At 38.6% G+C, this 24,907-nt stretch overlaps 1 protein-coding gene across 19 annotated transcripts in view; it reads left to right on the top strand.

Annotated features, from left to right (window-relative positions):
• Positions 1-24,907, top strand: part of EPB41 (erythrocyte membrane protein band 4.1) — a 181,542-nt gene that overhangs the window by 109,288 nt on the left and 47,347 nt on the right. For all 19 annotated transcript variants that reach the window (XM_027518448.1, XM_027518438.1, XM_027518362.1 and 16 more), the window contains 5 exons: positions 1,142-1,229; positions 4,552-4,704; positions 6,680-6,777; positions 10,799-10,971; positions 23,315-23,508. In XM_027518448.1, the coding sequence (XP_027374249.1) occupies positions 1,142-1,229; positions 4,552-4,704; positions 6,680-6,777; positions 10,799-10,971; positions 23,315-23,508 (706 nt within the window). The remainder of the gene's footprint in view (positions 1-1,141; positions 1,230-4,551; positions 4,705-6,679; positions 6,778-10,798; positions 10,972-23,314; positions 23,509-24,907) is intronic.

Genomic DNA, 24,907 nt, shown 5'->3' with positions numbered 1-24,907 from the left:
TTCTTTTCTTTTTTGGCGGCACCAGGCAGCATGTGGGATCTTAGGTCCCCAGCCGGGAATTAAACTCACACCCCCTGCACTGGAAGCATGGTGTCTTAACCACTGAACCACCGGGAAGTCCTCCTTTGTTCTTTTTAATGAGGATAAAGACACATGGTTTTGAAAGAGACTTTCTCTTGTTAAATGAATAGGTCACCGCTGCTTTTTCATAGCTTGAGGCAGGCAGTCTTTTGGGAAACAGGCATTTACGGTGGTTTTTCTTCGGGGGTGTGGCTGCATTATTGTTACTATGAAGTTCTATTTGATTGGTCCTGAATTGTGCAGCACTAAGAGTAATATCTTTTTCTTTAAAGCTCAACCTAGCTCATGAGCTCTTTTCAAAAGAGAAGAAAGTTATAAAGAAGAAGGAAAGACTGTCATAGTGAGTGTTTAGACTATGAGGCTGATTGTTTTCAAACAAATTTGATTCATTATATGCTTTGTAATGAAGACATCTTAATAACAGAGAGAGCAGCCCTTTTATCTACATGCTTCTATTAACCAATTTATTTTGTTTAGATCAGTGGGCAGGACACCATCTGTTACCAGAAATTTTCTTTTCATCAAGCCTGCCCCCATTAAGAATCCCCAGTTAAGCAACTTCAGCTGCCCTCCTGTTTAATTTCCATAATAACTCAATTCAGGGATATGGAGAGAAAAGGGCAGCTAAGAGGATATTGTAAACTGTATCATGCCCTCAGAGGATTTAATTTGGTCACCTCCTTGGCAAGATAAATTAGTGGGAGGAGTTTATGTGTGTTGAAGAAAAGGGCTAAGGAGAGAGAGGAACAGAACTAATGGTGGATGAGGCAGTTTTAAAGAATTTTAGTAGGATTAAAAAAAAACTTTTCTTCTAATAGCTTTTTGGTAACTTTTTATTTCTCCAAGAGCTCTTTTTCTAAGGCATATTTCAATTATTTAGACACAGGTAGGGATGAGTCCTTTTCCATATATAATATTCTATTTTTAGGAAAATGAAATACATCTACATATCTATTGGTATGTATACATTTATATGTTTATGCAAAGTAAAAGTGATATACAAATGCTATTATTATAAACATTGACACTGAAAGCTTTTTTTTTTTTTCTTCTATCAAAGGTCCATGACTCCAGCTCAGGCTGACCTGGAATTTCTTGAGAATGCCAAAAAGTTGTCTATGTATGGTGTTGACCTTCATAAAGCAAAGGTAATGGTAACTTATTAATATGCATGTATCAGACCTGTGTCATATAGTACCTCATACCAACCTTTACCTAGGGTATTATGAAACATTCAGAGGAGATAGTAATTCTTGTTAGAATGTTGTCTGTCCATTGAATCAGTCAAGGGTATTAAGTATATGAGTTGAGTTGCCTGTTTGCAATTCCACCAGCAGAACGAGGTTTCACACCTAAGCAACTGTAAAGATCAAAAGATACAGTGCCAAGAGCAGAAGAAATGGTAACTTCCTAAAATGCAGATACATTTGCAAATGCAGAGTGACAGCGAGGCTTGTTTCATAGCCAGTTACCTACCTCAGAATCACCTGGGGTATTTGTTAAGTATACCGATTCCTGAGCTCCTCCCAGATATTCTGATTGACTGTGGAGGAGAGGCTTAGTCTCCAGATTTAATGAATATCCCTTCATGCTTGAATCTGAGAATCACTTAGCATTGTCTAGGAACTTGTTTGAAATGCTCATCTCAGTTCCCATCCCAGAGTTACTGAATCAGAAACTCTGGGGGTAGGGCCCAGCTCTCTGTTTTAACAAGCTCTCCAGGTGATTCTGATGCACACAGGAGGAACACAGATGGCTCACTTGAGAACCACTGGTAACTGGAAACTTGAGCTTTCATCCCCATTCAACCCAAGACAGTCTAACACAGTGAATAATGCCAGGATGTCGCTTGACTTCTCTCACCTTCAGCTACTGAAGTGGCTGGGGAGGTTGAGGAGTTTGTGAGGGAAAAGACTCAAGGGATGATCGGAGGTTCATTCAGTGAAATTTAACTAGGATATACGATGAATCAAACCCATGTCCAGTGAGAAACAGGCAAAAGAATAGGGATACTTAACCCACAGAAGGGAAAGTTTAGGGAAGATATAATAGCAGTCTTTCTGGGTTTAGTGTGTGAAGCAGAGGTTTTACTGTGCCTCTAAGATGTAGCACTGGAGCAGGTAAACTGGGAGCTGCAGGGAGATACTGTTTGACTCAGTTGGGCAGTTTGTCTAACAGAGCTATTTCAAAGGTGGGATGGGCTACCTCAGAAGGGACAGAGTTCTTTGGAGATATTCCAGGTTAGGCAGAATAATCACTTGGTAGCAATTTAGAAAAGGACCTTCAAACATTTTGTGGTAATTGGACTAAAGTGACCTTTCAGGCTTCTCCCAACTTGAATATCTGTATCTGAAGTTTCTTCCTTATTTGGATTTCTAATAACCCTAATAAGATTCCTATGTATGTTAGTGAGTTTTCTTGATGTTGCTCTGGATTGTTTGGGGCTGGGTATTGTAACTTCTGTGACTCTCAGAAGTAGATGGTAGGAAGATCAGGTCAGGTCCAGAACTGAACTGGTGAGGTTTTGCTTCTCAATTTCTGCTGGAGGCTTGTGTGAATTCAGTAGGTATCAGGAATGCATGAGCAATCAGGCAGCATATTCCTTTGCCAAATGCTGTAAAGCAAATTATTTCTTCAAAACATCTAGTTAAAAGAGGGATGTAATTGTACCCACAGGCTTTAAGAACTTAAGGGGGCATCTTCTGGGAAATTGTGTTATGTAGTCATTGAGTTGAAGCTGAATATTATTTCTTTTTCTCTCTGTTGTGCTTGTACATAGCACATGTAGACACTAATATGTTTCTCTGTACTCATTTTGGGGAAAGGAGTCATTTAGAAGCATGTAACGTTGGGTTTTTATTACTTATCTAAATAAATAGTCAGCTGTAGAGATGAACTCAGGTGAAATTTATTTTCCTTGAATCAATTGTGATTGATAATACGGGCAGGTGACAAACTCAATGTAAACACTTACCAAGCATATTGTCAATAACAGGATTTGGGGTGATACAGAAATGAGTTAGATATAGTTTCCACCCTCAAGGACTGAATTTTAATTTTTTTTCTAGTTGTTTTCCTCATTATAAAGGTGCTGCTGCTGCTAAGTCGCTTCAGTCGTGTCCAACTCTGTGCGACCCCATAGACGGCAGCCCACTAGGCTTCCCCGTCCCTGGGATTCTCCAGGCAGGAACACTGGAGTGGGTTGCCATTTCCTTCTCCAAAGCATCAAAGTGAAAAGTGAAAGTGAAGTCGCTCAGTCGTGCCCGACTCTAGCGACCCTATGGACTGCAGCCTAACAGGCTCCTCCGTCCATGGGATTTTCCAGCAAAAGTACTGGAGTGGGGTGCCATTGCCTTCTCCGTTATAAAGGTGACATATATATATAAGTAATACATTTACATGTATGTATGTATATATTGGGGTTTCCCATGTGGTGCTAGTGGTAAAGAGCCCACCTGCCAATGCAGAAGACATAAGAGACATGGTTCGATCCCTGGGTTGGGAAGATCCCTTGGAGCAGGAAATGGCAACCCACTTCAGTATTCTTGCCAGGAGAATCCTTTGACAGAGGACCTTGGCAGCCTACAGTCAATAAGGTCACAGAGAGTTGGACACAACTGAAGTAACTTAGCACACACACAGCACACACATATGTATTATGCACACATAATTGTATGTGCCTAGAAAATAGGATAATTCAGGAAATTTTCAAAGTAGTACTGGTTACTGTTAAAGAGTATGGAAGGATGAGGGTAGATTTTTAAAATTTTACACATTTCTGTATTATTTGAATTTTTTACATACATGTGTTAGTTTTTTGACATTTGAATGCTTTTTAAAAGACAATACATGTCTATTGTAATTAAAGTATAGAAAACTAAAATAAAAAAATTTCGTAATTGTACCACCTAAAGAATGGCATTATTACCATTTTGGTGTACACATCTTTCTTCTATGAAAATCTTTTATATTCTTGGAATCAAATTATATATGCAATTTTGTCCTGCTTTATTTCACTTAATGTTAACAACATAGTTATTTTCCCATTTATCTTCCAAAGTCTAATCTAACTATTTTAACAGCTACATCATATTTCACTGTATGGATGGACAAAATTTAAGCCTAATGCTTGGATATTTAGGTTATATACAGTTTTTCACTCTTAAAACATTCTGAACATTATCATGTATAAAGCTTTTTCTGTGATTTGAATTATTTCCTTAGAGCAGATTATAGAAATAGTATTAAGGAGTGTCATTTGGAATTTTAAAGATAGTTATGATAGGTAATAATGATGATTTTTTTAAAACGCGGTATAGTAACAACATTTTGACGTAGACCAAGTAATTCCATGGGTTACAGTTGTTAGGGTAACTATTTTGGGTTGTTGATAGCTTCAGATTGTCTAATAAGAGTCAGCTATGTTGAGCATTTGGCTCAAGACTGACATTCTAACTCTTTTTTCCTCAGGACTTGGAGGGCGTGGATATCATCCTAGGTGTCTGCTCTAGTGGCCTTCTGGTTTACAAAGAAAAGCTGAGAATTAACCGCTTTCCTTGGCCCAAAGTGCTGAAGATTTCTTACAAACGTAGCAGCTTTTTCATTAAGATTCGGCCTGGAGAGGTACAGAGCTCATGATTCCCTTTCCTCCTGAATCAAACACAGATCATGTCTAAAACAGCTCTTCACGCCTGTTTCCCTCTCTACAGCCAACTGTTTAGGCGCTGGTATTTTGTTTCCTAAAGTAATCAGTCCCATGATGCTTCTTCCTTCCTTTACTGTTGTTGGTTTTCTGGACAGTTCTCTTCATGTAAGCAAATACACCAAGGCCAGCAGTGAAATTTGGATTAATAAACTTGTTCCTTGTTTGCTCCAGGTAAAAACTTGATGGAAAATATTTTTAAATTAAATAGCATGAGATATTTAACCTGTGAGTTTAAATTACTTTCATTTTGCACCACAAATCCCTTATCTTATATAAATAAATTTATTTGTATGTGTAGTTTCTGGTAGTGACTGGAAATGTGTTCCAGGGTCAAGTTCTAGATTTGTAGTAGAGTTGGATGTTCAACTTTGTACCAGATAACTCAGTTGTTAGTTAGTAGTCAATTTTCAGGATATACCAATGCTGGCTAAGTCTAACTTTTATATTAAAGCCCTGTCATGGTATAGCAGAAACTTGTTCACGTACGAATTAAATTAAAAAAAAAGTTCCAATACCTATTCTGCCACCTACTAAGTAAAAGACCCTTGACAGATCTCAGGCATTCTTTATCATTTAAGGGGGATAGTACCTTCTTCTGTCAAGGTTGATTTGAAGATCAAATGAGATGACAGCTGTAAAAGCTCTCAGCAGAAAAGCACACTACTAATGTAAAGAATCTTTTCTGTGTGTATATCACCATCTACTGGTGAAAAATGACTCATTGTTTCAGCATGGAAATACTGAATGTGCAGCCTTAAAATTTCGGATAAGGGTTATCGCTGAAGCATTTGTTTAGGACCGTAATAATTTACCTGTGCCTAGTTAAAGAGTTCCAAATACAAGAGTCATTCAGTCAACAAATGTTTTTTGACAGCTTTCTCTGTGTCAGACACTATTTTAGGGGCTAGGAACAGTGAATAGAAGAGTCTCTCCCTCTGCAGGCTTCCTTTTTTATGTTGGAAGGCAGAAAAGAAAACACACCATATATATATACATACATACATACACTTCCCATCATGGGAAGTCCTCTGTTTCTTTAAATGTTAACTATATAATATATACTAAAAATGCAAAAGTCTTACTTTAGAAAGCAATAAAGAACAACAGGAGGATTTTGAGAAGTGTAATGTAGTATTATGACTACAATAGATGATTTAGAAGTAGTGTGGTGTAGGGGAAACCATGAAATTCCGGTTCTGCCAGTTAAGAGGTGTGAGACTGAGCAAGTAACTTCTCTAATCTCAGTTACACATGAAGAAACTCGTGTGTAAAAATATAGATGATACTATCCAATCACAGTGCTATTGGCCATAATAGGCACTAGAAGTTAACTGACATTAACAGAGGCAAGAGGAGCAGGACAGTGTTTCTAGTAGCCCTGCAGGATGTGGTTTGCTTCAGTCAAAGAGGTTATCTAGATAAATTAACGAGCAATCAAAGAAAAAAAAGATATTTAATAATTCAAGAATCTGGTTTGAACCACAATCTTTAGTTTCTATTTCTAAAAATGACTGCATAATAATATTAGTTCATTGGAAGAATCATCTGTTATCCCAGTCCCTGATTATTGAGTAGCCTAGTATCCTAAATGCAGGAAGAACAGTGTCTGGATGATCAAAACATGACTTATTTATGTCTCAGAAAATGTACGGTGTATGTATACGTGTGTGTTTCTGAACAAAATAAGATGTGTAAATAGTATAAGATGAAAAACCACCCTCAGTGTACAAATTTCTTTTGTTAAGTTGGAAGAAATTTCAAGTGCTGTTTTATGTCCTTAGATTAGTAACATTCTTTCATTCGCAGCCATCTTCTCGTAGCACCGCGTTTCTCTGGTCCTGTTTCAGTAGTTGACTAATACTTTGTGTTCCGTGTTTATCTGTATGCTTACAGCAAGAACAGTACGAAAGTACCATCGGATTCAAACTTCCCAGTTACCGAGCAGCTAAGAAATTATGGAAAGTCTGTGTAGAGCATCACACGTTTTTCAGGTATTGTTCTCACTTCAGTATTTTTCAAGATTAAATTATTTATGCGTGTTTCTATTTTAAGCCTGCTGTTGAAATTCCCTTCTTTGTATGGTTGGCAGTCTTTTCTTTAGCTGAGGTGAAATCATCTTAAGCAAGACAAAATGAACCTAGTTCCCCTCCTTCGGGTTGAAAAACACGGCCTCCACAGCCCAGAGCATCTTTCTGTGTATGGTGGAAGGAGGAGGGAGTGAGGAATAGGAGCCTGTGTTTAAAAGAGACTCTGGGATTGCCCTAGGGGGCTAAATCCGGCCCTACCAGGAGGAGGGACTCTGACTGGCCTCCATGTGGAATGTTTTCTAAGGAGTGCCTAACTACCTGCTGTGGGTCTCTTACTCTAACAAGGTTAAAGATTTGAAGCTGATCCTTATCTTGGTTCTAATCAACCCCAGAAAGGGAGCACAGAGAACCACCTTTGAAGCCCAATTGTATCAGATAAACAGAAGACAGAAGAAAGTTTCATCTCCTTTACTTTTCCTGAGGCCACATGCTTAGCCCCTCTGTTCATCTGCCAAGCACTTCCTGTGTGCTTACCCTTCATACAGACATTGGGAATAACCTCTAGTAGTGCTGGTCTCAGTCCTAATGGAACTTAAAATCCAGCAGGCAGATCATTACTCACATTGAAAGGAGAGCCAACTAGTTGTTGTCATTTAGCCTTTTTAAGAAAATGAAAATTGCATGTGTAGCACAGTGAAGAGAATAATATAATGAGCTCTCCTTGTACCAAACCCCGGCTTCAATAATTATCACCCCAGTGCCAATCTCATTTCATCTGTATCCCCACCCACTCTTTCCTACTACTTCCCAGATTATTTTGAAGCAAATGCCAGACCTTATGCCATGTCATTCATAAATAAACTTGACTCTTTTTAAATGGCTCTCAAGAGAGAGAACCATGATATCTTTTTCTTCTATTTGTATTTCTTATGTCATACTTCACACTAAAGAACAGTGTACAGAAAAATAAGTCAGGGAAAATAACATTTCAATTCTCATTTCAAATAAACCATCAGGTTACACGTTACACTAAATTAAAAAATCTTAATTATTGACATTAAGATATTTCTTTATGCTTCCATCATCTACTTTAAAACCAAGAAATAGTTTTAAATGAAGGTGAGGAAGAATAAAAAGAACTTTTTTCTTTTTTTTTTTTAAATTGAATGATAGTTGCTTTACAATGTTCTGTTAGTTTCAGGTGTTCAGCAAAGTGACTCAGTTATATATATATTTTTTTTCAGGTTCTTTCCCCTTATACTGCTACTGCTACTGCTAAGTCGCTTCAGTCGTGTCCGACTCTGTGCAACCCCATAGACGGCAGCCCACCAGGCTCCGCCGTCCCTGGGATTCTCCAGGCAAGAACACTTGAGTGGGTTGCCATTTCCTTCTCCAATGCATGAAAGTGAAAAGTGAAAGTGAAGTTGCTCAGTCGTGTCTGACTCCTAGCGACCCCATGGACTGCAGCCTACCAGGCTCCTCCGTCCATGAGATTTTCCAGGCAAGAGTACTGGAGTGGAGTGCCATTGCCTTCTCCGCTTTTCCCTTATAATGACTACCAAATACTGAGTATCCTTCCCTGTGCTATATAATAGATCCTTGTTGGTTATCTGTTTAATATAGTAGTGTGTATATGTTGATCCCAAACTCCTAGTTTATCCCCCCCCCACCCCCCAAAAAAAAAGTTATTTTGAATGTTTAAATCTATGGTATAGATTTCAGTTGCATCTGGTGTATTTGCTTGTAGGATAGCATATTTATATCCACTGCATCAAAATAAGAGGATATATTGACATGTAATGCTTCATTGGGCTTCCCTCATGGCTCAGTTGGAGAAGGCAGTAGCACCCTACTCTAGTACTCTTGCCTGGAAAATCCCATGGACGGAGGAGCCTGGTAGGCTGCAGTCCATGGGGTTGCTACGAGTCGGACACGACTGAGGGACTTCCCTTTCACTTTTCACTTTCATGCATTGGAGGAGGAAATGGCAACCCACTCCAGAATTCTTGCCTGGAGAATCCCAGGGACGGGGAGCCTGGTGGGCTGCTGTCTGTGGGGTCGCACAGAGTCGGACACGACTGAAGCAACTTAGCAGCAGCAGCAGCAGCAGCAGCAGCAGCAGCAGATGGCTCAGTGGTAAAAAAATCCACCTGCCAGGGGAGGAGACTCAGGTTCAATCTGTGGGTCGAGAAGATTCCCTGGAAAAGAAAATAGCAACCCACTCCAGTATTCTTGCATAGGCAATCCCATGGACAGAGGAGCCTGGTGGGCTACAATCCATGGGCTTGCAAAAAAGTTGGACATAACTTGTGACTAAACAACAATGCTTCATTACATAAAAGAAAGTGTTTGCTGAATTAAAATAAGCTACCCCAAAGAGGGGCGGGGAGGACTGTCTTTTTGGTAGTATTTGATGTAGCAATGTATGTATACATTTATTCAGCAAACATTCACTGAATGGCCAGATTCAGCCAGGCACTATGCCAGAAGTTAAAACACAAAGATGAATAAGTCAGTCTTTATTCTTTATCCTTAGAGAGCTCACAGTCTCATAGTGGAGACTAGAACATAGATTGTTTCAATTCAGTGAAGTAAATGCCATGACAAAAGAGAGCAGAGAGTACTGTGTAGAAAGAAGATGAGGTTTCTGAGTTGAAAATACACTAAAAACCCTATTAAATAGATTACCAGGCATTGAGTTTGGAGTGCGTTTGACAAAATTATTCTAGGAGTGTAGAACAAGAGCCCTGGGCTTGAATTCTGTGACTACCCTATTTCTTAACAGCTATGTGACCTTAAGCAAGTAGCCTTTTTTGAGGTTCAGTTTCTTTTATATATAAAATGATGAAAATGTTACAGGGGTATAGTGATAATTCTTCAAGAGATGGGAATACCAGACCACCTTACCTGCCTCTTGAGAAATCTGTATGCAGGTCAAGAAGCAGCAGTTAGAACCAGACATGGAACAACAGACTGGTTCCAGATTGGGAAAGGAGTATGTCACGGCTGTTTATTGTCACCCTACTTATATATGAAATGTTGGGCTGCATGAAGCACAAGCTCGAATCAAGATTGCCAGGAGAAACATCAATAACCTCAGATATGCAGATGACACCACCATTATGGCAGAAAGTGAAGAAGAACTAAAGAGCCTCTTGATGAAAGTGAAAGAGGAGAGTGAAAAAGCTGGCTTAAAACTCAAGTTCAAAAAATGAAGACCATGGTATCCGGTCCTATCACTTTATGGCAAATAGATGGGGAAACAATGGAAACAGTGACAGATTTTATTTTCTTGGGCTCCAAGATCATTGCCAATGGTTATTGCAACCTTGAAATTAAAAGACAGTTGCTCCTTGGAAGAAAAGCCATGACCAACCTAGATAGCATGTTAAAAAACAAAGGCATTACTTTGCCGACAAAGGTCTCTCTAGTGAAATCTATGGTTTTTCCAGTAGTCATGTATGGATGTGAGAGCCGGACTATAGAGAAAGCTGAGTGCCGAAGAATTCATGCTTTTGAACTGTGGTGTTGGAGAAGACTCTTGAGAGTCCCTTGGACTGCAAGGAGATCCAACCAGTCAATCCTAAAGGAAATCAGTCCTGTATATTCATTGGAAGGACTGATGCTGAAGCTGAAGCTCCAATACTTTGGCCACCTGATATGAAGAACTGACTCATTGGAAAAGACCCTGATGCTGGGGAAGGTGGAAGGCTAGAGGAGAAGGGGACAACAGAGGATGAGATGGTTGGATGGCATCACTGACTCGATGGACATGAGTTTGAGTAAACTCTGGGAGTTGGTGATAGACAGGGAAGCCTGGCGTGCTGCAGTCCATGGGGTCGCAAAGAGTCGAACGCAACTGAGCGACTGAACTGAAGTGATGAGAGTTATGAAACTTTTTAATTCTTGATTTTGGCTTTAATTTCAGTCTCATTAGAGTAAGATAATGTATATAATATATGATTATTATGTTTTTTCCCTCCAGACTGACATCTACAGACACCATTCCTAAAAGCAAATTTCTTGCCCTGGGATCCAAATTCCGATACAGTGGCCGAACTCAGGCTCAGACCAGGCAAGCTAGTGCTCTGATTGACAGGCCTGCCCCACACTTTGAGCGCACAGCAAGCAAACGGGCATCCCGAAGCCTTGATGGAGGTTTGTACTGAGAATTAATGATTTCTTGTCATCGTAACTCTTTAGAGAGAGAGAAAGGAAATGTGTTATCGGATGTGATCACGTGCAAAGAAAGTACGGTTATCTATAAAAGAATCAAAGAAGGTCAGTGGAAAATGAAAAGGATCTTACTAATTGTATACTTTAGTGAAATCACCTTAAGAAAAGGAGAAAAAAGGTTCAGAGAGAGGAGTAACTAGATCAGGGTACCACTGCCAGGTAGTGGTGGGTTAAATACCAGTAGAATTAGAATTCAAAATTCTCTGCCACAGGGAGAAAACGAATGTAAAATACTATACTAACGCCCTCTTGGACATTCTTAAATAGTTATTTTTGAAGTAGAAAAGAAGGAGAGAGTCTGCCTCACTCTAGTGCTGTGGCAATCATTGGAAAAGTTTAGAATATTTGTCATGTGTCAATTATAGACAGAAAGAACAATCATATTATTGGAGTCTCCAAATTTTGTTTAAATACAAGGAGGAGGAAATAAATGTTTCATGATTGTATATACTGACAGAAGACCTGTTTCAGTTTTTCTAAGTTTAGTCTTAAGGATTTTAGAGCATTAACATTAATGAAATGAAGTAATAAGCCATATTCAGTTCTTTTTTTTCTCCCTGGCTGTGCCGCATGGCATGCAGGATCTTAGTTCCCTGACCAGGGATTGAACCCAGGCCCCAGCAGTGAAAGTGCCGAGTCCTAACCACTGAACATCCAGGGAGTTCCCAAGCCATATTCAGTTCTTTATGCCGCTAAAAAGAGGTGGCTAATAAATAAAAGTTCAGAAGGCAATAACAAAACAGAGTATCGCTGATTGCAGCTCTGTGTTGTCTACTGTAAAAGCAAGGTGCGTGGTACGGTAGTTAAAGGTTCGAGTTACAGAATCAGACCTGGTTCCCAGTCTCGGCCACTACATTTATGATCTATCTTGAATGAGTTACTTCATCTGTTTGAGTTTTCTCATTCATAAAGTGGGTATGATGAGGCTATAATATTACCTCAAATTTTCATGAGAACTAAATGAGATGATCTGCTTAGCACAGTGGTTGGCACTTAATAATTGATACTAAAATATTAAGTATCATTAAGATATTGTTAATGTTCTGGCCACAGAATTATTATTTTGTTAATTATTATCCAGAACTATGCTGCTGTATTCTGGTTTGTCGCATTGTGGGAGGATATATCAGAAACGCCTAACTCACTTTAAAGGAATCAGGAACGGGTTAGCCACGCTGGGAAATTATCAAGCAGCAGAACTTCTGTTCCTGTACTGCACGTCAGGTTTCTTTCTTTCTGGTTTTTCTCTACAAGGCAGATTGTAGTCTTTGATTTATTTATTCTTCATGATAGCACTAAGAATTAAGTTCCCTGGTGGCTCAGATGGTAAGGAATCCACCTGCAATGCAGGAGACCCAGGTTCGATCCCCGGGTCAGGAAGATTCTCTGGAGAAGGAAATGGCAACCCACTCCAGTATTCTTGCCTGGAGAATTCCTTGGACAGAGGCGCCTGGTGGGCTATAGTCTATGGAGTCACAAAGAGTTGGAGACAACTGAGTGGATAACACACACACAGAAATTAAGCTCAGAGATTAAATAATTTTTCTCAAGATATGATAGCAGGTAAGTGGATTGGAGTACATGTTGGTTGTTGGATACTTAACTCATTTATTTGTTCAGCAATTTGTTGTACATTTCTGTGTGTCAGGTATTATTCTAGTTACTGGGGATATAGGTGTGAACATGCAAACGTGGCCCTGTTCTCATGGGGCTTATGTTTATGGGTAGAAACAGAAGCAGAATAAAACACGTTCAGATAGTGGTGAGCGCTGTAAAGAAAACAGCCAGAGTGATGGGAGGGACAGTGTCTGGAGATGGGGCAGTTGAGAAGCTGCTTCAGGCTGAAGTGTTGTTCAGTCGCTCAGTTGTGTCCAACTCTTTGTGACCCCGTGGACTGCAGCATGCCAGGCTTCCCTGACCTTCACCATCTCCCAGAATTTGCTTAAAACTCATGTCCATCGAGTCGTTGATGCCATCCAACCATCTCATCCTCTGTCGTCCCCTTTTCCTCCTGCCCTCTATCTTTCCCAGCTTCGGGGTCTTTTCTAATAAGTCAGACTGAGTGGTCCAATCTGAATTCAGAAGGTTTCTCTGAGGAGCTTCATCTGAACTGAAACCTGAATTATGAGGTTAAATAAATAAATCTGGGGGAAGAACATTCCTGAAGAGAGAGCAGTGAGTATGAAGCCCTGGAGGTAGGAGTGAGCTTGGCAGGTGTCTAGATCAGTGCCGTCCCATAGAACTTTCTTCTATTTTGTGATGTCTAGTTTGATAGCCAGTAGCCACCTGTGGCCATTATGAACCTGAAATGTGGCTATGAAACTGAGAAACTCATTTTTAACTAAATATAAATAGACACATGTGGCTAGTGCAAAGATCTACTCCACTCCAGGGGTAGAAAAGCAGAATAATGGTGAAGTCTGTTGCTGGATTTGCATGAGAGATGGCAGCAGCTAGGACTTGAATATTGGCATTAAAGATAGTGCGAACTGATCAGGGATATAATTCAGAAAGTGCGAACTGATCAGGGATATAATTCAGAAGCCAGGTCTGACAGGATTACTGGTAAATTAAGTGTTGGAGATGGTAAGGAAAAGAAAATCAAGGTTTTTCCTAGGCTTGATCATTTAGTACAGTGCGAAAGTCTGAGAGAGGAGCAGAGTTGGACAAGTTAAGTCTAAGGTATGAAGACTCAGTCCTCATGTCTGCCATATTCTTATTTAAAAATAAGAATTTATTTAATTTTTGGTTGCACTTGGTCTTCATGGCTCTGCGTGGGCTTTCTCTGGTTGTGTGAGTAGGGGTTACTCTTCATTGCCGTGCACGGCCTTTTCAGGGCAGTAGCTTCTCTCGTTGCTGAGCACAGGCTCTAGTTTCAAAGGCTTCAGTAGTTGTAGCATGCGGGCCTGGTAATTGTGGCCCACGGTTAGTTGCCCCGTGGCATGTGGAATCTTTCTGGACCAGGGATCAAACCCATGTCCCCTGCATTGGCGATTGGATTCTCAACCAGATTCTTCCCTTAACAAGGAAAATCCTGCCATATTCTTATAACGGCATCAGGCATTGCCTTCTTGTCCAATAAATCACCCTACCTCCAGTTTAGTTTTGGAGAGCTATCATTCCCATTATTTTATCCCCATTTTTTAGTGAGAAAACTGTAATTGGAAATTTTAAGCAGCTTATTCAAGATCTCACAGATAGCTTAAACAAAAACCCATGTCTATCCAATACCATATTCCATGGCATTTTCCACTTTATGAAATTTCCTTGTTATATAGATATTATGCCTGATGTATCTTTTCTAATAGCAAAATAATCAACAGTTCAAGGGTTATTGAGCTTTGGTACTTTGACCAATTTAGAAAGTTTTACTTAGAAATACTCTTCTATTACTTATAGAAATCATATGTTGACTGTTTCTCTTTTTCTGGCTGTAGAAACCTCATAGTTCAAGATTTTAAAAAACCTTGATGTCTCTGTCTATTGACTAATATTGGCCAGTTCTTATTAAGTTATACACTGTGTTCTTAGGGGGGAAATCTGTAAGATATTATAGAAAAACCTGAATGAACTTTTTTGACCATAAAAAAGTTTTCAGTCATATCCTGATGACTAATGAACTTAAGTACCTTTTCATAATTTATAGCTACTTGCATATCATTATTTCTGAAGTGCCTGTTCAAATCTTTTGCTCGTATTTTTATTGGGCTGCCTGTCTTATTAATTTGTGGGTATTCTTTATATACTCTTGTCTTACTCTCAATCTCAGGGAGAAAGCATCAGTATTTCATCATTAAGTGTGATGTTTGCTCTGGGTTTTACATAGCTACCTCTTATCAGAGAAGGAAACTTCTGAGAGTTTTTACCATGAATGAATGGTGATTTTTATCAAATGCTTTTCACTTCATTAGTTCATATAGTAGTAGGATTTTTCTCCTTTTTTATGTTACATGATGGCTTAAACTGATTGCCTTTCCATTGTTAAGCCTTCTTGGCATTCTTGAAGTAAACTCAATTTGATCATAATATATTCTTCTTATGTCATTTAAAGCTTTCTGCAATGATATTCATGAGAGATAGGCCTGTAATTTTCCTTTCTTGTAAATGTTGTCAGGTTTTAGTATCAAGTTTATGCAGGCCTCAAAGTAAATTGAGAAGTATTCCCTCTTTCTGCTCTCTGGAAGAGTTTGGGTAAGATTGGTATTATTTCTTCCTTAATGTTTGGGAAGAATTCACCTATAAATTCTAGCCAGCTGGTTCTAAAGATCCCTTTGTGGCAGGGTTCTTTGCTTCCAGATTCAATGTCTTTATTAGAAAGGACTATTAAGATGTTCTAGTTCTTGTTTCAGTTTTGGTAATTGTGCTTTTTCTAGGAAATGCCCAATCCATCTAAATTTTCAAGTTTATTGCAGTAAAGTTGTATCTTTTTAATATTTGTAAGATCTACAGCAGTGTCCCCTTCTGTGTTCCTCATATTGGTATTATACACCTATCCCTATTTTTTTTTTTTAACAAGCTTGCAACTGATATGTTCATTTTATTAATCTTTCCAAAGAACCAGTTTTGGGTTTTGTTTTCTTCCTGTAATATATTTTTAATTTAATTTTTGCCAGCTAGTATTTTTATTATTTTCTTTTTACTTTTTTGAACTGTCCTTTTTCTAATTTCTTAAAAGAATATCCATTGATGTTTATTATTTCATCATTATTAAATTCTAAACCTTAGAATTTAAGTGACTTGCCCAATGTCACATAGTCAGTGACAGAGTTAAGAATATCTAAAACTGTTCTGCCAGTGCCATGTTTTTTATCCTTCACCAGGATAACTTCTTTTCTGTGGAAGAGGAAGGATAAAAGAGTTCATTAGGCAGTTCATTGAGCACTTAGCATGCTCTAGGTACTGTTCTAAATGTTTTTTATATATTATCTTTTAAACATCTAAATTGCATATAAACTGAGTAGGACTTTTTTGTAGTTCTGTTTTCAAACATCTTCTGTTTCTCTGCGTACTGTCTGCTCAGTATAAGAATTTGAAAACGTGTCTATAAAAACTATTTTTCCTCCTTTGCCCGGATCCTTTTCCATTCTTAACAGAGAAACTTTCCCCTCTTAGGCCTCCCTTTTTTTTCATTAATATAACCCTCTAAGCTCAAGATGGTGTATTAGGGAAACTTAGTAAGTATTACTTATAAGAGACCTCATTTTAATGAACACTCCCTTTCTCTTTTGTTATATCTGGTGCTCAGAGCATCTGCTTCACCAGCTAAAGAACTAAAACTGATTCAGATCCCAATTTATATGATAGAGTAGGAGGTCACAAGAATATGCTTAATAATGATGACAAGGATTTTTCAGCTTATATTTTTGTTGCATTTTTTTGATTTTCAAATCATTTCTATATATTCTTATTAGTGCCAACAATCTAGTGGACAAAAAGCGTTTAGGAATTCTTGTTTTATGATTGAGGAAACTGGGGCACAAAACAGTCATATAACTTCCCAGGTTCACACGCCAAGCCGTATCCGTCCTGTGCGTAGTTGGTTGCAGTGATTCTTGCTGGGGGAATATGTCCATGTCATCTTTGGAGCTTTAAAACAAAACAAATGCCCAAGCTTCACTCTTAGATACCACATCTGTCTGTGGTGGAGATGAGCATCAGCTGGGTTTTTTTGTTCGTGTCTTCAAGATCTAAAGATGAATCATGCTCCTCTGATAATGGAACCACTGACCCATTGCATACCCATTGTACCTATGCCATCCTAGCAGAAATTGTGCTAGGAACAGAGCTAGAACTAGAATTTAAGAGTCCTTTTACTCAATATGATCGCTTTGAGTTTTACTCATCACTGCTCTAATAAATAATTTGGTTCTATTGTTGTCAGATAAGAGCAATATAATACTGGAGTTAATGGGCCCACAAACTGATCACAACCAGGACCCTTCTTTGTCTAGACCTTCAGAAATGGGAAATAATTCAAATTTTTAGAGTTAATTGTTCTCTATATATGCACCAAAATCTTTTAATAGCTAACAAATGAACTCATAAAACTGAAAAGCCAGAATATCTTAAAAAGTAATCACTACGTCTAACACTGAATATATGAAAAAGCATTGAATTATACAGTTTACATGGGTGAAATTTATAGTATGTGACTTATATATCAAGTTGCTTAAAAATACAAGAAAAATAAAAAGATAAAAAGACAAGAACCACAGTCACTACCATGATTCTCTGTTGTGATCCATACTTTTTATAACTTTTTATGGAGAAAAGGAATTTGCTTCTCTCCAGAGGTCCTAGGTGATATTTTATGCTTGAATTGCATATCAGTGTGTACATAGTTAAGTTTTTGCTCAACATACTTTTGGGATAATATTAACCTGTAAGAAAAAAAGACAAAGATCTAGGTGTGACTTTAAAGTTACTAATATTTAGGATTTGTAATGTATTTTTATATCCAACTTTCCCATAGAGTTGGGGAAACAGATGGGGAAACAATGGAAACAGTGAGAGACTTTATTTTCTTGGGCTCCAAAATCACTGCAGCTGGTGACTGCAGCCATGAAGTTAAAAGATGCTTGCTCCCTGGACAAAAAGTTATGACCAATGTAGATAGCATATTAAAAAGCAGAGACATTACTTTGCCAACAAAGGTCCGTCTAGTCAAAGCTATGGTTTTTTCAGTAGTCTTGTACGTATGTGAGAGTTGGACCATAAAGAAAGCTAAGCACTAAAGAATTGATGCTTTTGAACTGTGATGTTGGAGAAGACTCTTGAGAGTCCCTTGGACTGCAAGGAGATCCAACCAGTCCATCCTAAAGGAAATCAGTCCTGAATATTCATTGAAATGACTGAAACTCTAAAAAAAAAAAAAAAAAAAAAGAAATGACTGAAACTCCAATACTTTGGCCACCTGATGCAAAGAACTGACTCATTGGAAAAGATGCTGATGCTGAGAAAGATTGAAGGTGGGAGGAGAAGAGGAGGACAGAGGATGAGATGGTTGGATGGCATCCCTGACTCAATAGACATGAGTTTGAACAAGCTCCGGAAGTTGGTGATGGACAGGGAAGCCTGGTGTGCTGCCGTCCATGGGGTCGCAGAGTCGGACACGACTGAGCAGCTGAGCTGAACTTCCCATAGAGTTAATATCTTCCATATTTTGCAAATGTTGCAACTTTCTGCCTCTGTTTCTAACTGCCAGTTACCACACTTATACCTACTTTTCCACATATAGCACAGATTGCCAGGGCTAGGAATACTGAAAACTTAAATCATTTGGCTCTGCAATATTAGTGTTGGATTAAAACCAAATGCAAGTGGCAAAATAACACATGGTGAAAGAATGGGCTGTGCTTCTCTGATGCCAGACAGAGTCGAATTAATTCTTTGAGAGGAGGTGTGAATACACATGTATAATGATACTTTAACGCAACTGTGAGCAAAATATTTTGTCACATTCCCCTGTGTTGTTAGATTTGGTCTGCCATCTGCCATTCTTGTGTTGACGGGCTTAGAGCACCCATGAGGAGCAGGGACTTGCAAGAGGCTACAGAGTTTCTACTGAAAGATAAATTAGATCCTTGGGTTTCTGTTGTTTTTTTCCTATGTATGCCCTGAGGAGTGATTTCTTTCTCTAGAGCTCATTACAGTACATCAAGCAATTCTTCTTTGGTGTTGTGTATATGACATTCTTGTGAATCTCAATTTTTTAATCTGTCCTGATTCATGGAATTCCTTTTATTTTACCTAATTTGTATTGCTTATGAGTCTAAATTTATTAGGAAAAGTTAAATTCAGTATACTTAATTTAAGAATGCTGGAAAGTGTGTAATAAAAAATTATACAGATTTCTATGTAATTTAATTAAGATTTTAAAGTCTCAGCACATGAAGGTTGATGATCAGAACTATTAAATCATATGGAAACACACTGCATTTCTAAACATTGCCGGCGAGCTCTTACTACAAAGTATATGGATGTCCTCTTTTAGTTCCTGAAAGAATGAAGATAAAAATCATAAAAAGAGTATGAGTGATTGTTTTAAAGTGAGTGATGTGAAACTTAGATGCCCAGTAATCCAAACCAAAACAGCTCTTAACTCTGTGAGATCAAGCTTTTGTCATAAGCATATATTGTATATTCCCTCTAAAGCAATCTATATATAGTCTTTGCCCTAAATTAGGGTTAATTAACCTAGCGATCAGTGCAAAGAAATAGAGGAAAACAATAGAATAGGAAAGACTAGAGCTCTCTTCAAGAAAATTAGAGATACTAAGGGAACATTTCATGCAAAGATGGGCTCAATAAAGGACAGAATTGGTATGGACCTAACAGAAGCAGAAGATATTAAGAAGAGGTGGCAAGAATACACAGGAAAACTATACAAAAAAGATCTTCACACACAAACAAAAAAAGATCTTCACGACCCAGATAATCATGATGGTGTGATCACTGACCTAGAGCCAGACATCCTGGAGTGTGAAGTCAAGTGAGCCTTAGGAAGCATCACTATGAACAAAGCTAGTGGAGGTGATGGAATTCCAGTTGAGCTATTTCAAATCCTGAAAGATGATGCTGTGAAAGTGCTGCACTCAATATGCCAGCAAATTTGGAAAACTCAGCAGTGGCCACAGGACTGGAAAAGGTCAGTTTTCATTCCAATCCCAAAGAAAGGCAATGCCATAGAATCCTCAAACTACCGCACACTTGGCACTCATCTCACACGCTGGTAAAGTAATGCTCAAAATTCTCCAAGCCAGGCTTCAGCAATACATGAACCGTGAACTTCCAGATGTCCAAGCTGGTTTTAGACAAGGCAACGGAACCAGAGATCAAATTGCCAACGTCCACTGGATCATCGAAAAAGCAAGAGAGTTCCAGAAGAACATCTATTTCTGCTTTATTGCCAAAGCCTTTGACTGTGTGGATCACAATAAACTGTGGAAAATTCTGAAAGAGATGGGAATACCAGACCACCTGACCTGCCTCTTGAGAAACCTATATGCAGGTCAGGAAGCAACAGTTAGAACTGGACATGGAACAACAGACTGGTTCCAAATAGGAAAAGGAGTACGTTAAGGCTGTATACTGTCACCCTGCTTATTTAACTTCTATGCAGAGTACATCATGAGAAACGCTGGGCTGGTTGAAGCACAAGCTGGAATCAAGATTGCCGGGAAAAATATCAATAACCTCAGATATGCAGATGACACCATCCTTATGGCAGAAAGTGAAGAGGAACTAAAGAGCCTCTTGATCAAAGTGAAAGAGTAGAATGAAAAAGTTGGCTTAAAGCTCAACATTCAGAAAACATAGATCATGGCATCTGGTCCCATCACTTCATGCGAAATAGATGCGGAAAGAGTGGAACCAGCGTCTGACTTTATTTTTCTGGGCTCCAAAATCACTGCAGATGGTGATTGCAGCCATGAAATTAAAAGACGCTTACTCCTTGGAAGGAAAGTTATGACCAATCTAGACAGCGTATTAAAAAGCAGAGACATTACTTTGTCAACAAAGGTCCGTCTAGTCAAGGCTATGGTTTTTCAGTAGTCATGTATGGATGTGACAGTTGGACTAAAGAAAGCTGAGCACAGAAGAATTGATCCTTTTGAACTGTGGTGTTGGAGAAGACTCTTGAGAGTCCCTTTTACTGCAAAGAGATCCAACCAGTCCATCCTAAGGGAAATCAGTCCTGAGTGTTCTTTGGAAGACTGAAGTTGAAGCTGAAGGCCCAGTATTTTGGCCACCTGATGTGAAGAGCTGACTCATTTGAAAAGACCCTAATGTTGGGAAAGATTGAAGGCAGGAGGAAAAGGAGACAACAGAGGATGAGATGGTTAGATGGCATCACCGACTCAATGGACGTGAGTTTGGATAAACTCTGGGAGTTGGTGATGGACAGGGAGGCCTGGCGTGCTGCAGTTCATGGGGTCGCAGAATCAGACACGACTAAGCGACTGAACTGAACTGAACTGAACCAGCAAGCTTATTCTGTACACACTAGAGCCAGTACCCCTTCCTACGTCTTTCCTCAGTTGTGACAACCAAAAATGTCTCCAGATATTGCCAAATGTTCATGGAGTGGGGGGCAAAATCACCCCTGGTTGAGAACTGCTGCTCTGAATATAATAGAGAATGGGAGTGATGATGCAGATTGATAAGACTCTGGAAGAGAGTAGGGTAGAACTCAAAGTGTTGTTTTGATTATTTTAAGGAGTAAAGACCAAAGGTTTTGAATTTATTTTATTTTTAAATTAATTTTTATTGGAGTGTAGTTGATTTACAATGTGTTAGTTTCTGATGGACAGCACAGTGAATTAGGTGCATATATGCACCTGATATATATATAATATATATGTATCTCCATTCTCTTTAGATTGCTTTCCCAATAGGTCATCACAGCTTATTGAGTAGAATTCCCTGTGCTATACAGTAGGTTCTTATTAGTTATCTATTTTATAGTAGTAGTATGTATATGTCAGTCCCAATCTCCCAATGTATTCCTCTCCACCCCTTTCCCCTTTGGTAGCCGTAAGTTTGTTTTCTACATCTGTCAGTCTATTTCTGTTTTGTAAATAAGCTCATTTGGATTGGATTGGCCAAAAAGCATCTTTTCATGTGTTGAGGAAAAACCTCAACAAACTTTTTGGCCAACCCAATAACACTGTTTTTTTTAATATTCCGCATATGAGTGGTAACATATGATATTTGTCTTTTCTGTCTGACTTAATCACACAGTATGACAATCTCTAGGTCCATCTGTGTCCTTGCAAGTGGCATTTTCTTGTTCTTTTCTATGGATGAGTAATATTCCATTGTATATACATACCACAGCTTCTTTATTTATTCATTCATCCGTCGATGGACATTTAGGTTGCTTCCATGCCCTGGCTGTTGTAACTAATGGGGCAATGAGTATTAGGGTGCATGTAACTTTTTGAATTATGATTTTCTCCAGATATATGGCCAGGAGTGGAATGGCTGGATAGCTCCGTTTTTAGTGTTTTAAGGGACGTGCATACTGTTCTCCATAGTGGCTGTACCAATTTACATTCCCACCAGCAGTGTAGAAGGGTTCCCTTTCTCCACACTCTCTGTAGCATTTATTGTTTGTAGACTTTTTTGATGATGGCTGTTCTGACTGATGTGATACCTCATTGTAGTTTTGATTTGCATTTCTCTAATAATTAGTGATGTTGAGCATCTTTTCATGGGCCTCTTGGTCATCTGCATGTCTTCTTTGGAGAAATGCCTATTTAGATCTTCCACTCATTTTTTTATTAGGTTGTTTGTTTTTTTGATATCGAGCTACATAAGCTGTTTGTGTATTTTGGAAATTAATCCCTTGTTGGTCACTTTGTTTGCAAATATTCTCTCCCATTCTGTGGATTGTCTTTTCGTTTTGTTTATAGTTTTCTTTGCTGCACAGAAGCTTTAAGTTTAATTAGGTTCCCTTGGTTTATTTTTGTTTTTATTTTCATTATTCTAGGAAGTGGATCAAAAAATATCTTGCTTCAATTTATGTCAGAGAGTATTCTACAAATGGATTAAATGCCCCAGCCGAAAGGCATAAACTAGCTGAATGGATTGAATTTTACTTTTTAATGAAAAAGTTAAAAAGGAAAGTGTCTGGTTCAAAGATTTGCTCTTAAATAACCATCAAAAAGTGTGCATGTCTTATAAGAAGATTCCTTTATCCCAAGTTATTTTGTAATCATTCCAAGGAGGCTTAACAGAAAAATCAGACTTAATCCTCTTTTCTAGAATATATTTTTAGGTTACTGAAATCACCTATTAATAAATGCATCTTTATTTCAAAAAGTCTTCTTGGAAGAAATCAGACTTAATTAACCCTTTTCTCCTTCATAGACTACCTAACAAGTTCTTAAAGCTAATAGATTACAAGGTTAAACAATGTTGCCAACTTTTTAATAAAATGAGCTTTTCATTTTTTTTTTTTAATATTTTGTTGTCCACATTCACCCCCGTCCTGCCTCCCATCCCACCCTTTATAGAATATGATCATCATCAGGAGTTTTTTAGCTTTTCTGTCAGGGTTCTTCTAACTTTTTTGTCCATTATAGCCGTTGGTCTCCTGCCAGAACACTGATAATTCATTTTTTACCTTCTGTGTGTTAACCACTGGACACGGTAACACTCATATGTGTCCTGAAGCCACAGTTCTTTGACCTGGTGGCTGTGAAGGTGGTACAGTGACTCTCGCCTTCACTTCTCTGTCACTTTTGTCTCTTTCATGCAGCAGCGGCCGTTGAGCCAGCAGACCGAAGTCCTCGGCCCACCTCTGCACCAGCCATTGCTCCGAGCCCAGCCGCAGAAGGCGGTGTCCCAGGAGCGCCTGTCAAGAAAGCGCAGAAAGAAACAGTGCAGGTTGAAGTGAAACAGGAAGAGGCACCGCCTGAGGATGCTGAGCCAGAGCCCTCGGAAGCATGGAAGGTATGTCATAAGCCCAGAGGTCCAGCTCACTCACTTTTGGTTCAGAGGTGTTGACTCCTTGAGCAGGAGGGTTCTCAAAGCACTGGTTTTTGTTAAATCCTAACGAAGTTATTTCTTCCTTACTCTTTCTGAAACAAGGTAACTCCCTGTAAACCTGTAAAATATTTTCAAAGAATTATGTCATGAAGACTGTAAGCTCTCCCAGATGTTTTCAGGTGACACACAGCTTTACCCAACTTAAATTTTAAAAACTGAGTCTGTAAAAGTCACCAGCACTGTGATCATCTGCTTTTAAAAATAATTTTTACTCATCCAGAAGGAATCTCCACATTCCTTTCTAAGAGTAAGCTCAGCTAGTATGATTAAAATATAATTTGATCTCCTAAAATGGATATATATGTAATGTGCCCGAAGAATATCCAGATACTATATGAAGCACATATATGTGGTTGTTCAAATCTTAAGTAACTTTATAAAAAGAAGATCCATTCTGTAAGGAAAGTTATGCTACTGAATTGTTTATAGTTCTGAGTTGATTGTACCACAGTCACTGAACTTTGTTGAAAAATCTCAAGTTTCATTAGTAGATTTCCCAGGAGTAACTGTACCTGAACTAGTCTTTTATATGTTGATGAGCTTTTAAAAATGCATTTAAGCAGCTATGGAGTTGAGGTGTCAGTTCAGATTTATTAAAGTAAATACAAGTCTCACTGTTGACAACAGAAGTTAATAGAAACAATCTTTATAAGAAAAGCTACATTTTTATATGTCTGTTAAGAAATGTAAAACTGTGTAAGACCTTAGTAAATGCTCTCACCTTGGCAGATAGATTGATTAATTCTGTTCTTTTGGAGCCAGTTCAATATCTAGTTCCTCTATAAAGCGTGGCCATTCTGGCTCTGTTTTGATTGTATTAAAAAAGTATTCAGTGTGACATAGTTCTCACTGTCCTTTGAGACCAACTCGAGTCCAGAGGTAGGGGGAGATTGAATGAAGGGTAAGTGTTTGCATTTTTGTATCTAGCCAAATGTGCTTGACATTGGCCACAAGGTTCAGTATCAACCGTGCCTTTTTGATGCTAGACTACTTCAGTTTTTAATGTTAGGGTAGCTCACCTGGCACTTTGACTATCTTTTCATTTATATTGCTAACTGAAAATGTTGAATTACCAGAAGTGGCAAGGGAATCTTTCTGGTGGCTAAGATTCCTTTGGCTTTGTGCTTACTTCCTTGTTCTTTCACCTATCTGGCAGACAAAAGTATCTTCATGAATAGGTTCCCTCCCTTTGCTCTTGGGACCTCAGCAGAGTGGAGAGATCACTTCCTGCTATATGCTCACCATTTAGGTGCCAGTAGGGGGCCTTCTTGCTGGTTAATTCTATATAAATACATTTTCAGAT

This window comes from Bos indicus x Bos taurus, chromosome 2, assembly GCF_003369695.1.
Source record: "Bos indicus x Bos taurus breed Angus x Brahman F1 hybrid chromosome 2, Bos_hybrid_MaternalHap_v2.0, whole genome shotgun sequence".
Lineage (NCBI taxonomy): Eukaryota > Metazoa > Chordata > Mammalia > Artiodactyla > Bovidae > Bos > Bos indicus x Bos taurus.
The sequence above is the reverse complement of the archived record's forward strand: the minus strand, read 5'-3'. Positions and strand labels throughout refer to the sequence as shown.